This window comes from Lonchura striata, chromosome 14, assembly GCF_046129695.1.
Source record: "Lonchura striata isolate bLonStr1 chromosome 14, bLonStr1.mat, whole genome shotgun sequence".
Taxonomy (NCBI): domain Eukaryota; kingdom Metazoa; phylum Chordata; class Aves; order Passeriformes; family Estrildidae; genus Lonchura; species Lonchura striata.
In genome coordinates, this window is record NC_134616.1 from 1,008,823 (window position 1) to 1,023,581 (window position 14,759).

Here is a 14,759-nt window from a genome sequence, read left to right on the forward strand (position 1 = left end):
GTGGAGCTGACTGCTTTCCTTGCAGTGCTTGTGCAAGTCATGAAAATACAGTTATTTTCCATGGCTGTTCAGCAATCTCCCTGTGGCTCTGCAGTTGGCAGCCCCAGGCATATTCCAGGGCTCGTTCTCCATCTCACCCCCATGGTTTTGGGGATGAAAAGAATGGGATGGGGTGGGACAGGATGGGACCCAAGCTGGATTGCTGGAATTGAGCTTGTCCATGACTCACAGGTAAAGTCATTTCTGCAAGCTTATAATGAGGTTTTAGATTTAACTGTTGACCTTATAGTAGTTTTACATGCATATTTATCTGCCCTTTGGATTAATGAAGGTAAATTAATTGCCAGAACGAAGTTTCATCTAATTAAATGGATCAGATTCTCAGACTTTGGCAGTTCTGTCATGTCTTTTGTTGGCCCCAGGGCAGCGTAACCCACAGCTGGCATTTCCCTGGCATTGCTGTTATCCCTCACTGGTGTGCATCTGGAGCCTGCTTCGAGCCCTCTCTGTAGCTCCAAGGCCGTGCAGAGAGAACAGGAGTGTCCCTGTGGGTGCAGGGTCAGACACTCTTGGGTGCTGGACAGTGTGGAGCAGCTTTTGCAGACCTGTCCCTGCAGCTGTCCCAGATCCCTGTGGGATTTGCTGATGCATCACCCCTCTAGGCAAACATCTCATCATGGTACATCCTTGTGCTTCAGAGTAAAGATCCACCATGGAAAAACCCCTGTGTTCGTCTGAAAAAGACTTGAACTAGAGCACCAGGGAAAGGATAATGCTGAGCTCCAGGGTGGAGGCATGAGAGGTCAATGTCATGATGAGAGATGGCCAGCAACCAACATTTTGGTTTTTTAAGAAAAGGCGTAAAATTCCCCAGCTCTCTCTGGGTGATGGGGAACGCCCCATTGTGCTGGGAAGCCTTCCAGCTCCCTCCACTCTTCAGAGCTGCACACTTTTAGAAAGTACAAAGAGCTTCTCATAATGTTTTGCCTTGTGGGTACATCTATGATTAATTCCGTGCAAGCATTACTGGTGCAATAACAATACTGAAGGTCCTAAAACTGAAAAAGGAAACACATTTGGCTCGTACTTCATACACAATCACTTACACTTAAGCTATTGATAGTTGATTGGGATCTGTAGACTGCTGGGCTGGTGCCACTGGGTTTCTGAGCGCGTTCAATGGCTGGAACAGACAGCGAGGCTGTAGGTTTTGGCAAGCTGTAGGTCTCATTAGTCAGGCTGACTGTATCTGACACGAGAGATTCCCATCCACCAAGATGAAGCTCACTTCCCTAGGCTTTGGCTGACGTCCCAACAATATTTACATGAAGGACAAGAGAGGATCAGTGTTAGATTAAGGCTGTGAGTTTCCAGTAGGCAGACAGTTAAATATTCTATTGAAATACTCTTTTGATTATTTAGATAATAATGAAGTTTGTGCATGTCCTTGAGAAATCTGGGGAAAGGCAGTTGTTTTATGCTAAGCATGCAAAGATGTGTTTAATCTTGATAATAGGAGTAAATTATGTATCAGCGTTTATAACCTCGGCTCCTTTATTTCTCGCTGGTTGTGTGGAGCCACCAGAAGCCTCGCAGGGAAGGGGGAGCCGTGCTGGGGGGTGCAGGAGGAGGGGGCAGGCAGCTCCCCACGGCACCCTGGCCTTCACATCCCTGCGGGAGGAGGCTCAGGATGGGCTGTCCTGTTTCGTCCTGGCCAAGGGAGGTGCTGGTTGAAGTAAGACATCACCCACGAGCCGCCCGGGGAGAGGGCAGGGATGTGCTCTGACAGGCGCTGCGCCAGGAGCTGGCCCAGTACAGGCATCCAGGAATTGCTTCTTATCTCCCCCAGCTGTAATTTCTGTTTTGTGGGATTTTTATCAGAGTCGTTGAGTTGCCATTTTCTGACCGATGCCTGATTTTGAATAGGACTGAGTAATAATTTGATTTATTGCTGCTATTGGAATGTGGCTGCCTGGCTGATCCTGCCTTACCCTCACAGAATATGTGAATTTGCTTGGTCTATGACAATGGCAGAGAACAGTAACCTTTGGATTAATTTGTTTTAGCGACTGAAGTCCCATTAAATAGAAAGCAGCTGGTGTCAGAGGCATAAACTGAGACAAAGTTTTGCTCCCGATTGTGGGAAATGTGTTTAAACAGACTAGAAACGTTTCCATCTCTGCGGGGTATCATATACTCAAATGGTTGCATTAACATGAAAAAAGTATAAGGAAGAATGTATTTAGGACAATCCCTGTGTATCCAGTGCTAATGAAATTGAATTCAGTAATGAAGTCAGGGCTGTGTTCTGCGCCCGGGCAGGCGGTGCTGGAGCTGCCGTCAGCTTTCGTGGGAGCGGTGCCCGTGAGTGGTGGAGCAGTAATGGCTGGAGATGGAAGAGGTCCATCAGAGCCCAGAGTGCTCTCCCCTCGCTGCCAGGGCTGGATCCCACATCCCAGAGCAGTTAGGATGCTAATGAGCCCTGTACAGAGGCAGGAGCAGTGGAGTTTCGGAGGTGAAATCCCCGCCGCTCAGGGGCCAGCACGAGCTCCACGGACCACTTAAGAAAAGGATTAATTGGAGTTTAAATGGTGTGTTCTGCCGGCCTTCTGAAAGGGAATTAATTTTTCCTTGTGAATGAGGTGGGGATTGGCCTGCGGTCCTGGATAAAGGGGAGCAGCCAGCATTAAATTGCATTCCAGCCCATAATACCTTCTGGGGCTGACTGTGCTGTATGGCATAGCCACACTGCAGCTCCTGCTGGTGATCACCCTCCTTCCCACAGCCTTCTCCTCATCCCACGGGCTTCAGCATCCCCAGAGGAAATCCTTTGCATCAAGTCTGTCCTTCCCCTCTGGCTTGCAGCTGGCCGGGCACCCAGGCCTGCCTGTCCCTCAGTCCTCATTCATAAAACAGGGACAGCTCTGCAGAAGAGAGAGAATTATTAATGTGGTACAGAGCAGGGCAGGAGGTGAATGGGCTGGCTCTCGGCTGGTGTTAATCAGTGGGAGTCCCTGCATTTCCTGGGAGCTGTCTGTGTCTGCAGCAGCTGGGGACGAGACCCCTGCACACTTCACTGGCCACCCCAGAACCTCTGCCCATGAGCCACAGGTCCTTATCAGCAGTTGCCCAATAAATTAATATAAATGACAGCCCTCGTTTCATTAAAATAATTCCTGCGCTTTGTCCAAGCACTGTTGACCTTCTGTGTTGGGACAGACAATCCAGGATTAAAAATACAAGATTGTTAGCTTGCATAAATCCTGAATAATGGTGAAAGAGAGGAAAAGAAAGTCTTGTTGTGGTACAGAGCATTTGTCACTGTCCCTGGTTATTAGTATCCTCTGAGCATTGTGCAGAGGAAGCCACGCCAGGATTACATTGCTGCATTGACTGGAGATTTCTTATTAGGGAAGGCGAGGAAGGCTCTGTAAAGCCCATAGGTCAAAAATATAATACACTCTTCCCCATCTCTTGTTTCCTGATATTATGCTATTAGAGGAGATAAGGGAGAGGTGCAGAGTCTTAATTTACAAGCGAGTTATGAACCACGGCTGGGGACTGTTTGTATTTTGCTGGAGCTTATTATTTTATCTGGAGTGTAATATGGTGGATCACTGTCCCTGAGCCAGAAACAGCCATTGCTGTTGGGGCGGAGGGGCCGTGGGCTCCACTGCTCTGCTGAGGGTGCTGGGTCCTGAGAAGATGAAGGTGCTGGAGTTGAAAAGAAACCCCGAAGTAGCTGGAAGAGGAGTGTTAAATAATGCAGTTGCGCTTTGTCCATGAAAGATGGCTAACCATGAGTAAACAGCCACAACAGTGTTTGATCCCTTCGTGTTTACTATTTATTCGTATTTATTATTCATAAATTCTGTCACAAATGTTGGGCCCGCACCCCAGTGAGACGTTTGCATTTTATTTTAAGTTTGATTCCCCACCCCCCTGCCCCTCAGTTTCATGAACTGAGATTTTAATGATTTGCTTTTCCACATTGCTCGTGTGCTGGTTCTCCCTGGTTCTCCTCTTCTTGTTTCAGGAAGAGATTCCTAACATGGAAAAGTGATATTTGAATAGATTCCCCTAAGGCAATCAATTTACTTCTAATTTGTCTGGAACTAAGCTTTTCTTTGTTGCAATGAGAAAGGATTGAAACTGCTGTAAAATTTATTAGCTTCCAGGAAGATTTTGAAATGAATTTTTTAATGATCGTGCTGTTTGCTGTACCCAGGAGCAGTGTCATCGTGATTACAGTGTAATCATATGGCTGCTGAAGAAACACCGAAATGTGGAGCTGGAGCCAGGCTCCTGCACAAAGGGACCTGTGGCACTGCCTAGGTATGGGCACTGTCCAGGTATGGGTAGTACCCAGGTATGGGCACTGCTCAGGTATGGGCACTGCTCAGGTACAGTCACTGCCCAGGTATGGGTAGTACCCAGGTACAGTCACTGCCCGGGTACAATCACTGCCCAGGTACAATCACTGCCCAGGTACAATCACTGCCCGGGTACAATCACTGCCCAGGTACAATCACTGCCCAGGTACAATCACTGCCCAGGTACAGGCTCCATGCCCGGTGCTGCTGCAGGGCTGGGGGCTGTGAGCTGGGGCTGCTGAGCCCGGCTCTCCCCTGCCCCGTGCGTGTCCCACAGGCCGGGGTTCCTCCAGTCCCTCTTTTTCTCCCCTCATTCCTCATTCCTGAGCAGCTGCTCCCTCCTCTTCCTCGCTGCCCTGTAATGGCACAAACGAGCTCCACTTACTCACCTCGGCAGAGCTGCTCTGACACGGATTGGATTGAACCGAGCGGCTGTTTGGAAATGGAAACTCCAGGGACTATTGTCATCGCCCAAATTGCACCTTAGATTGTATAACAGCACATGTCATCTGGCCATTTATCAGGAATATTACATTCCCAGGCACTTGCACCTTGCTACGATTTAACTTTGTCTCTTTGGCCAGCGTTGCAATTCCACTGGAGATAATTCAATTGCTGTGAGAGCTGAATGGGCACCTCGCGCGCCTGCTCTACATTGCTGTGCTGCAGGTACATGGCTGTTGGACAGGAGGTGGGGGATTTGTGCACCGAGGACATTCCTAAATCCCCCCTGGGATGGGGGAAGAGCCCGTGCTGCGTGGAGCTGGAGGCTCTTGCTGCAGTGCCCACCACGTGTCCTCTGCCGGCTCCTCCTGGGCTCTGCCTTTTGGGCATCCATCCTGTGTCCTGCTCTTCTGACCAAGAGCTTGCACGGTGGGACTGGGAAGTGCTGAGGGTCTTGGCTGGCTGGGGGATTTTTATTTCTCCCACCAGGTCTTCCTGCAGCTGCTGGTCCTTGGTAGCTGCTGCCTGGCTGAGACCCACAGCAGTTGCCTTTGTACTGGCCTTCTGAGCTGCAAGTAGAGCTCTGATTTGAAATCTGGAGTTTAACATGGATTTTGCTTTACTTGTCGAGGAACATATTTATTCCAGAGGTGGCTGTGGATTTTATGTTATTTCATATTTGCGATGCAAGAGCTTATGTTTAGTAATGACATTTTTCCTGCCAAGTCTGACTTCAGGATAACTGCTCACCTCTTGACCAAAAGGCTTCTGCCAGGATGTTTTGTACCTGGAGAATGTTTTAAAAGTGACCCTGCCCTAAGGTGCTATGAAACAAGGTTCTGGATTTGTGCTGAGTGTGGGCAGTCATCTGAAACATGGATAGTGCTGCAGGGGACCTGCACGTCTCTGGTACAGCAGCTCCCATGAAGGGCACTCACTGTGTTGTGGTTGTGGTGGTTCTTACCTGGGCTTTGCTCCGTGCACCAAGAACATTTTGTCACTGCAGACAGGAACAGTTGTATTGACTAGGGCAGGTCTAGGGCTGCAAAAGAATTTCCTGTTGTTCTATTTCTGATTGTTAAAGTGATAAAGAACAAGACAGAACAGTACAGTAATGTGAATGTGAACGTGAATGACTGTCCTGGGTGCCATCAAAGCTGGGTGAGTCAGACTGAGCTGCAAAGGGCAGCGCCAGGAGCGTGTCCAGCAGCTCCCTGCCTGCCTCTGCCTGGGGCAGGAGGAGGATCAGGGATCAGCCCTGGCATCAGCCACTGGAGGAGCTCAGACCCTGCAGTGCATGCCTTTGGGTCTGGGATAGCAGAGGAATGGTGTTTCTGTGTATCAACAGGCCTTGCTTGAGGCGTAAAAATAGCATTTTATATCAACTGCAGGGCTGACAGTGATGGATGGGTGGGTAGCTGAAGATGCCCATTCTGCCAGGTTGATAAGGCTGCTGCTGGGGGCTCTGTGTTGGTCCTTGTGCCTGCTGCCAGGTCAGGGCTGCTCTGAGTAGCCTGGACACGTTGTCCCTGAGAGCAGGATGGTTTCTGGCTGCAGGGATGGTCTCAAAGCTGAGATGTGTGCTGGGCACAGAGGCAGAGGGTCAGAATGTGCCATGGGGCTCCCTGCTGTCTCAGGTATGATGGTGACTTGTGCCCCTCTGCCTGTCAGCCTGGCCTCTTTGAGACTCATTAACATTCCCTTCCTAATACAAAAGATTGAAACAGTGTGATTTGATGTCATGCTCCTCAGCTCCTTTCCTCCCTGCATTTCAGCTGCTGCAGGTTCTAGACAAGCATTGTGATGTCCAAAATTGATCATCTCCCTGGCAGAGAGGCACCAGGACAGTGCTCTGTAGTGAACTGCTCTTAAAGCACAGGTGCCTTTCTAGGCTTTGAGGAACAGCCACTTGCAGTAATCAGGGAACTCCTCCAATTGTTTCTAGCTGTAAAATGTGCCAGTTGGAATAAACGCATCAAGGCAAGACAAACCTGCCTGTGCTCCCTGTGGAGTGAGGTTTGCCTTGGCTGTGGCGCTGCCATGGATTCAGGGCTGGGCTGTGCTGCTGGGCAGGGAAGGTGAGGAGAAGCAGCTCCCCTGTGCTTTCCCGTGCTGGACCAGGCAGCCCAGCATGCTCACAGATCCAGCTTTTCATGTTTGTGGAGAGACTGAAGTGATGTGTGCTCCAGCAACACGCCCAAGGTCACACAGCACAATAAATCAGTGTCTCATCGGGGATGAGAATCCAAGATATTTCTGTAGCCCCTCCAGCCATCACCAAGTCCTCTGCTATCACAGCCAGACTACACAACTTTGTGTGCCTGTAGCACCCTTTTGAAGTTAAGCTGTGGATAAATAAGGAGACAGCAATATTTTCTGGGCAATTTTTCTTTTTTTCTTTCTATTTTGCTCAAGTACTTGAAATTAACAGAATCAAAGTATAAGATCATGGGCTTTTAGAGCTCAGTGCTGGTTGTTCTGTGTGTAGGGCTCAGGGCATCCTCTCAAGCTGCTGTAAAGGCAGATGCCAAAACCCAGACCTCCTCCCCTCCACCCAGCCCTGTGCTCCACATCACTGGGTTGCTGCTCTGATGTAGAGAAAAAGCTGATGTTTTACCCATATATTTTTCAATTAATTGGCTTCTTCTCTTTTTTTAAAAAAACCCTTTCTTGGTGTTTTTTTTCTTTTTTTCTTCCTTTTTTTTTTTTTTTTTTTAGGTCTGCCTTTTACTCGTTTATTCTCTGTAAGTGTTAAGCTGCTCATATTTTGGTGCATTGTGTTATGTGCCGAGAATTTTTATCAGCCGCCCTAGTGCTTGCATGTGGTGGAAATACCAATGTGTCTGAGGAGCGGAGGTTATGCACACAGATGTACAGAGCAGCAGAATGGAGGGTTTGCAGGAGGACGGGGAGGACGCCCAGGCTGAGCCTGCACCTTGGAGCCATCAGCCCGGCCCCGGCCGAGCGTGGGCAGCGGCGTTAGAGCTTCAGTGTGTGTAGGTTATGGAGGAAGGAGCCACGTCTCTGAGTGGGGAAAGGCTGTGCTTTACCAGGGCAGCTGCAATTACGAGCTCTTATCAAATGGAGGAAAAGCCGAGACTGAAAAGCAGCCAGGATCCTGCGGTGTTCGGCGGGAGCCGCGGTCGGATGCTCAGCAAAGGCTGGGCATGGTGAAACTGCTGAATTTGATTTCCAGCTTTGCACTTGGCTGAGCCTGGCTGCTTCCCCGAGCCTCAGTTTGTCCGTCTGTGATGTGGAGGTGAAGCTGTGCAGTCCTCTGGGATTGACTGACAGTGCAGGAATGCACCGGGGCACCGGGGTTTGCACTTGCCTGGGAGCCCTTGGACCTGGCCATGGAGGGTCCCTGGGAAGGGTTAAACCACCAGTCCGTATTTCAGCACTGTAAAGTGGTGCTGGGACGACAGCCCCAAGTCCAGAGAAGAAATCTTTATTGCTCCTGTATGACTAAAGCCCCAACACTGGGAATGACACATTTAATCTTCAGTGGAGTGGACAATCTTGGAGATTTATAAAGCCTCAGTTGTGTGAGAGGTCAGTGGGGATTAAGCAACAAGTTAAAACACACATATACCAGCAGAACCACAAAGACCCTTCCCTCCTCCCCCTTTTCTTTCCTCCCTCTGTTCCTTTCCCCTCTCTGCAAAAAGTCAAGCTTAAATGTCACATCAAACCAAGCTTAAAACATGGTGGCTTTTAACACTGGTGGCTAAACCCAGGAACCACTGGCTCTGAGGGCTTGCCACGTGGACAGCCCCGTTGTGATGGATTTGCTGCTGTCACTCCTTCTCCAGGCTTCTGTTCTGGTGGTGACAGGCGACACACAACCTACTGGAAATTAAACTGCAGTCTGTAGAGCCCTGAAACGGATGGCTGTTTGACCAGTCGGTGCCGTGTGGGGTAGGATCCCCTCTCCTCGGGATGGGGCAGAGCGCGGGGCCCAGCTCGGCCCGGGCAGGCTGGTGGGAGCGGGCACCCCGGCCGGGCTCCCCGTTCACCCCCCTGTGCTTTGTCCCCACAGAGCAGAGCGAGGGCTTCCACTGCCGGGAGGAGTGCCGCATCCTGGGCCACTCGGACAGGTGCTGGATGCCCCGCGGCGCCGTGCCCAGCCGCGCCAAGTCCCCCGAGCACGGCAGGAACGTCATCGCCCTGTCCATCGAGGCCTCGGCGGTGGACGCGGAGCCTTACGCGGACTGCGGCACAAAAAGGACCTTCGCCACCTTCGGCAAGGAGGGCGGCGAGCCCCCGGCCGAGGAGCGGCTCGCCAACCCCAAAGGCAAAAGAACGGTGGACTCGGCCGCCTGCAGCCCCAAGGTGAGCGGCGCCGTGCGCGAGGCCGGCAACGGCTGCGAGGCCGTCAGCCCCGTCACCTCGCCCCTGCACCTCAAGAGCCCCTTGTCCTTGGCCGGCAAGCCGGCGGCCTACGCGACCGGGCACTGCGCCGGCAGCCGGGAGCCCTTCGGGAACTCTGGTGGCCCTTCCCGGCCCACCGAGGCAGAGCCCCGGGGCGCGGACAGCGAGAGCAGCGGGCAGGAGGGCAACCCGCTCCTGCAGGAGCGCCGGGAAAAGGACTCGCCCGGCGCCCGCAGACTAAAGGACATCGTCCTCTGAGCGGCACTCGGCGGGCGACGACGAGCACGAGCACGAGGACGAGGACGAGGGACCGCACGACTCCCAGCGCAGATTGTTTTTATCGCTTACCAATGGTTCACAGATTGCTGTATTTAAAAGCTTTCCCTAAATGTATTGTTTATAAATGGAGCTATCGTTAATGTGACAATCCCACGTGTCTGACGGGCGGCAGGGGTGTGCAGCCGGAGCGGAGGAGCCGGTGTTCCGTGTTTCGCTTTGGCCGGGAGGCGGCGGGTGGCGGGGCAGAGGCCAGACCCCCCCGGTCCTCAGGAGCGCTCGGTGTCCCCTCCTCGGAGTTTATATATTTTTATATCTCTAAACGAAGATAAATTTCCATTCCTGGCGAGAATGGAGTGGCCAATTCCTTATTCGGACATCTTTAGTAACCACCCCGGCAATTTTGTAGTCTGGACAAAGTAGCGGCTGTTTCTTGCGTGGGACTGTTCAGAGCGACAGTCGGGTGAGTTTCAGTTCCCATTCACCCAGCACGAGGTTGTTTGTCTTTCAAGGTGTTGGTGTTTTGCTATGGACACCCCTGCATTTATGAATCCTTTTGCTGTCACATACTTACCTGTACTATTATTGTATTTGATATTGCAAATTACTGTATGTCTAGTGATGGCAAAAGGCTTTCAGGCTTAAAAAAAAGGAATAAAAAAAAATTATCAATCACAATCATCTTACTTAAACTTTGGGGAACCTGCAGTTTGCAGCCCCGGTGGAGCAAGCGCTTCTTCCAGCCCCCACCTTTGCCTGCAGCCTCCCCCGGCTCCTGCAGGAAAATGACAGGGCATTATGGGAAGACGATTTTGGGAAAATCCTGCCTCGATTGCAATTGTCGGATGCACTGTGCTGAACTTTTCCCCTTACCCGTTTCTTTTTGCATAATTTCGAGGCAATGCATAGAAAGGTTTTTTTCCAGAAGTTGGTTATTTTGGTTTTTTTCCAGTTCCCAGATTTAGATATCCCTCGCCTCCAGTCATTTCCAAGTCAAAGAGATGGAATTATTTTAAGAGATCTAAATTACCTTCTGAATTAGACACACACACTTCCCAGTCAGCGTTCCTTAGCCATGATTACACCAAGAGGGTGTATGTAGGTATGACATCATGGCATGGATTTTAGAATGTTCCCATTTCTTTCTATCCCTGCATCATAAATAAGTATGGAATGAGCAATAGTGATGTTAATTTAGGGGCAGACAGGTGATATGTAACAACGCTACTAATTCAATTAATGTGCCTTCTTAATGGAGAAAAAATTAAAGCAATTCTTTATTTTTTCTCATAATTAAGGACTTTTTTGTGTGGGTACAAATCTACTCATGTAAAATTGATTTGAAAATTGAGCTACTTTAATAGCCATTTTGTAGAAGGGAGAGAGGGAAGGGATTCCACAGCTCTCTGCTCTCTTGCAGTGATGATTCCTCAGTGAGGTATGAGTAAGGTAGGAGGATTTCAGTTAGTGTATTATTATTATTATTATTATTGCTATTATTATTAACCCTTCACTGAACAGATTTTTCCTACCCTCAATAATGTTTCCTAGAATTTAAAATCAATTATGGAAGGAAAAATATATAGCTCTTGCCAATGTTTGCTGTACCAGCAAGTTGAAATTAGTGGTTTCTAGAGAAAGAGTCTTTCTAGGTCTACATATCATGATAAAGTATTTTTTACTTGATTTATTTAAATTAAAAACAACAAGAAAACAAGTTCCAGCTATTATTATCCTCAAAATAAAATGAAACTCCAGCCTTTTATTTCTTTAGGGCAGATTGTTCTTGCCTGAAGCCACAGCTGGTCCGAGACAGGTCCAGAGTCAGCCTGTTTCCCCTGCCACTTGTTAGGGCCAGGAATTGGGAAAGAATCAACAAAAAAACAGTTGTGTGATGAAATTTGTGATGCTTCCCTCACTGGTGTGATGACTACCTCATTCAGCTCCCATCCCACGTGTTAACATGATGTCCTGCATCCCTCCAGAAAGGAAACTGGGGGTTTTCTCCCCTCTTCTGGATTCTGAGCCCATTTTTCAGGGATATGTTGTTTCTGTTCCCTCTGTGTTTCCTGCCTGTGTACTGCTACTGCTGTCATTTATTTCTGTTTTTTTTCCCCAAATGTTTGTTTTATTATAACACAAACAAAGAGGAGAGGGGCTGGCTCGGGGCAGTTGGAGTAACTGGGTGTTCTGTAACTGCTAAGCTGAGTTTATTCTGATGTTACCTGGTTTTGTCAGCTCTGGGAGGTTTTTTGGGGGGAGGAGAAACTCCTCCCGTGTGTTTGCTGAGAGACAGAGCCTGCCTTGCCCCGTCTGTCAGATGCTCTGGGCTTCACAGGGCAGCGACTCCATGTGGCCCCATCATCCCCCCACACCTCCCAGGAGGAACCCGTGGTGGGCTGGGGAGTGGGGGTCCCCCAGGTGCCCCATCACCATCCCCAGCTGCCTGGAAAAGCACCAGCCCTTCATTCCTGCCGAGCCTTGCCCCCTGCCTGCGGAGCTGCCACCACCAGCCCTGTGTTTTGGATGAAAAATAGATGCTAAGTGAAAAGGAAGAGAGGGGAAAAAAAAAAAAAAAAAAGAAGAAGAAAAAATAGAAACATTTCTCTAATTTACCCAGAGGAAACGTTCCTTGCCACTCTGAATAAAAGCACAGCTGAGAAAGAATGTGAAATAATTCTGTATTAAAAGGGGGCATTAAAGAGGTCAGTAAACCCTTATGCCTCCAAGAAAATCATTTAAACACCAGTTTTCTGGGCTGACCCAGGCTGCAGGGGGGGATGTGAGCGAGGGGCCCTTCCCTGGTATGGCCTTGCTGTGCGGGGCCAAGGGGAGACCCAGAGAGCAGCCCTGGCTTTGCTGCCTTGGCCCTCCCCAGAATATTTTGGTGCTCCTGTCACTGTCCCTCTGTGTCACTCGAGATGAGTTCAGGCTCCTGGGCAAATTGCAGCCTCTTGGTTTTTTTTCCTCCCTTGCATCGAAACTGGCCATGCAAAAAATGTTCTGAGCTGCAGGGTGGGCAGGAGGGCTTTTTGGAAGGGTTCCAGATGTAATTATTGTGCTTTTCAATAACTTAGACCTGTCCTCAGATTTGGATTAGGAAAAATCGCTGGGATCTGTTGGTTTCCTTCAGGCAGCCTTGCTCTGCTCCCCTGTTTCTCCAGGAGAGCAGCAAGCACCGCCGATTCTCCCCCGAGCATGACGAGGACCCCGTCTGGAGCAGCTCTGGGGCTGGGGGCCAGGCCCTGAGCTCTCCCCTGCTCCCCTGGGAGCCCCCAGCCTCTCCCAGCCTCGAGGCTGCAGGGCTGTGCCGGGAGGGATGCTGCAGGGCTGGGGGGCACAACTGATGCCTGGAAATATCCCCCCCCAAGCACTGTCTACTGAGGTCGTTGCCGTTCCCTGTTTGTTGTGAGCTGGAGGTGGCCTGTGGATCACACTTTGTGCAAAAGTGAATTCCTTTCTTTTTTTATTATTATTTTTAGTTTTATTTTTCCAAATAGGAAACAAGTTGCTTTTGTGAAGAACACACTGTCTGATGAATATGTTGAAATTATTCTTCGGTGGGGGTGGGGGGGTGGGGGAGGGAGAGGAAAAATCAAAAAAATCTAATTTTGAATGGAAACACATTTGTCTGTCATTGGGGAAAATGGATGGTCTTGTTGCTGCAGCTGCTTGTGCAGCTCTGGGTGATCTCTGACCCCACCTGTGAGCTGCGGTAGGCACCGGGGAGGAGCCCTGCTGAGCCCCAGAGGAGCCTTGGCTGGAATCAGCTGATGTTCAGCTCTGGGCTGGGGCAGGGGCTCCAGCACCCCTCCTCACCTCTGGGCTGGGGCAGGGGCTCCAGCACCCCTCCTCACCTCTGGGCTGGGGCAGGGGCTCCAGCACCCCCTCCTCACCTCTGGCCCTGGCAGCAGCCGCCCCGGCGGCCACACGTCTCGTCATGGTGTGTCCCTTGCCGAGTATATGGAGAATAAATTGTTGTATATGCTGATATGTATGTTATGTACATTTTCACAGTGATTGAATCATTGTAAACAGCAAAATGGAAAAAGGAAAAAAAAAAAAAAGAATCACCATTCTGTCTATTTTATGAAGATGATAAAGCAGCTTTATTAAATTATTATGATTCTGTTTCCAAATGGTGTACCTGCCACATTGGGATTTTTTCATCTGATGAGAACTTTGTTTTCCACCTAAATGTGATTTTCTTTTCTCTGCTTTGAGCATCTAATGCATTTTAGTATTAAAGCAATTATTGAATAAAATGGAAAGTAAGTGTTTGGTTAAATACGCCTCAGAGGGTTTGCTTTGATGGGCTCCAGGTGCTGGTCCTGCAGAAGCCAGCACAAGGCTGGGTGCCACCCCAGCCCCGTCCCTGTCCCACGCTGCTCAGCTTTGGCACCCAAGAGGCTGCAAAGCTCAGGCAGAACTTTCCTGGACCTGAGAAGGGGTCGTCACCGTCCCCAGTGGTGATCAACTGGGACAGGCAGGCTGTGAGCCCCCGTGAAACTGGGCAGGGTCCTCTGCACTGCCACCATCACCTGCGAGGCAAACCCAGGACAGGGATGAGCACAGATAGGAAACTGTCATGGTTTGACACTGGCACAATGCCAGTGCCCCCATGAAAATGCAGTCTCTCATTTGAATGCTGTGAAATGCAATCGAGAACAGAGCAAAGCAGGCCCAAGCTTAATAACAGGAAAAAGACTTTATTAAGCTACTACTATAAAAGAAACAAGAAAGGAAAAAAAACCCACCACATACAAAGATCAAAATGAAAACCTTGCAAAGCATTCCTCCTCCCACCACCCAACTCCAACAAACCACAGCGAGACACAACCTGGACCCCAATCAGGTTTCCACCCTCCAGACAATCGATCCTCAGTTCTGGGGTTGGGCAGAGATTTCTGGGGTGCTGTAGGGCACCCCGAGATGCAGAGCCCCCAGCCTGCTGTGCCTCTGGCTGCAGTGAAGGCCAGCTCCGTGAAGCCAGTGAGAGAATAAATTAGCAAAGAAAGCAGGCAGCCCTCACCGGGCAAGGTTCAGAGCCATGGGTTTCATTCCTGTTTCTTCTGGACATGATTCTACATTACATTTGATGTTAAACTGGAATATCTAAATAGAGCCAAATTGGATTAAGAAGCAATGACTTATTGTACAGTCTCACTGTTAAGCCCACGAAGACAAGAATAAATAAATTGGAGGAATCAAAGGCGTGAAAGCATAGAGCAAAATATATATAATAGATCTCTGTTTGAAGCAGGGCTCTGCTCAGGGTTTGTTGTGGGCCCAGAG

At 49.7% G+C, this 14,759-nt stretch overlaps 1 protein-coding gene across 1 annotated transcript in view; it reads left to right on the top strand.

Moving 5' to 3' along the window:
* Positions 1-13,729, top strand: part of PCDH19 (protocadherin 19) — a 58,552-nt gene extending 44,823 nt beyond the window's left edge. Inside the window, exon 5 of the mRNA XM_021528487.3 lies at positions 8,857-13,729. Coding sequence (XP_021384162.2) covers positions 8,857-9,446 — 590 coding nt within the window. The 3' untranslated portion in view covers positions 9,447-13,729. The remainder of the gene's footprint in view (positions 1-8,856) is intronic.
* The last annotated feature ends 1,030 nt before the right edge of the window (positions 13,730-14,759 follow it).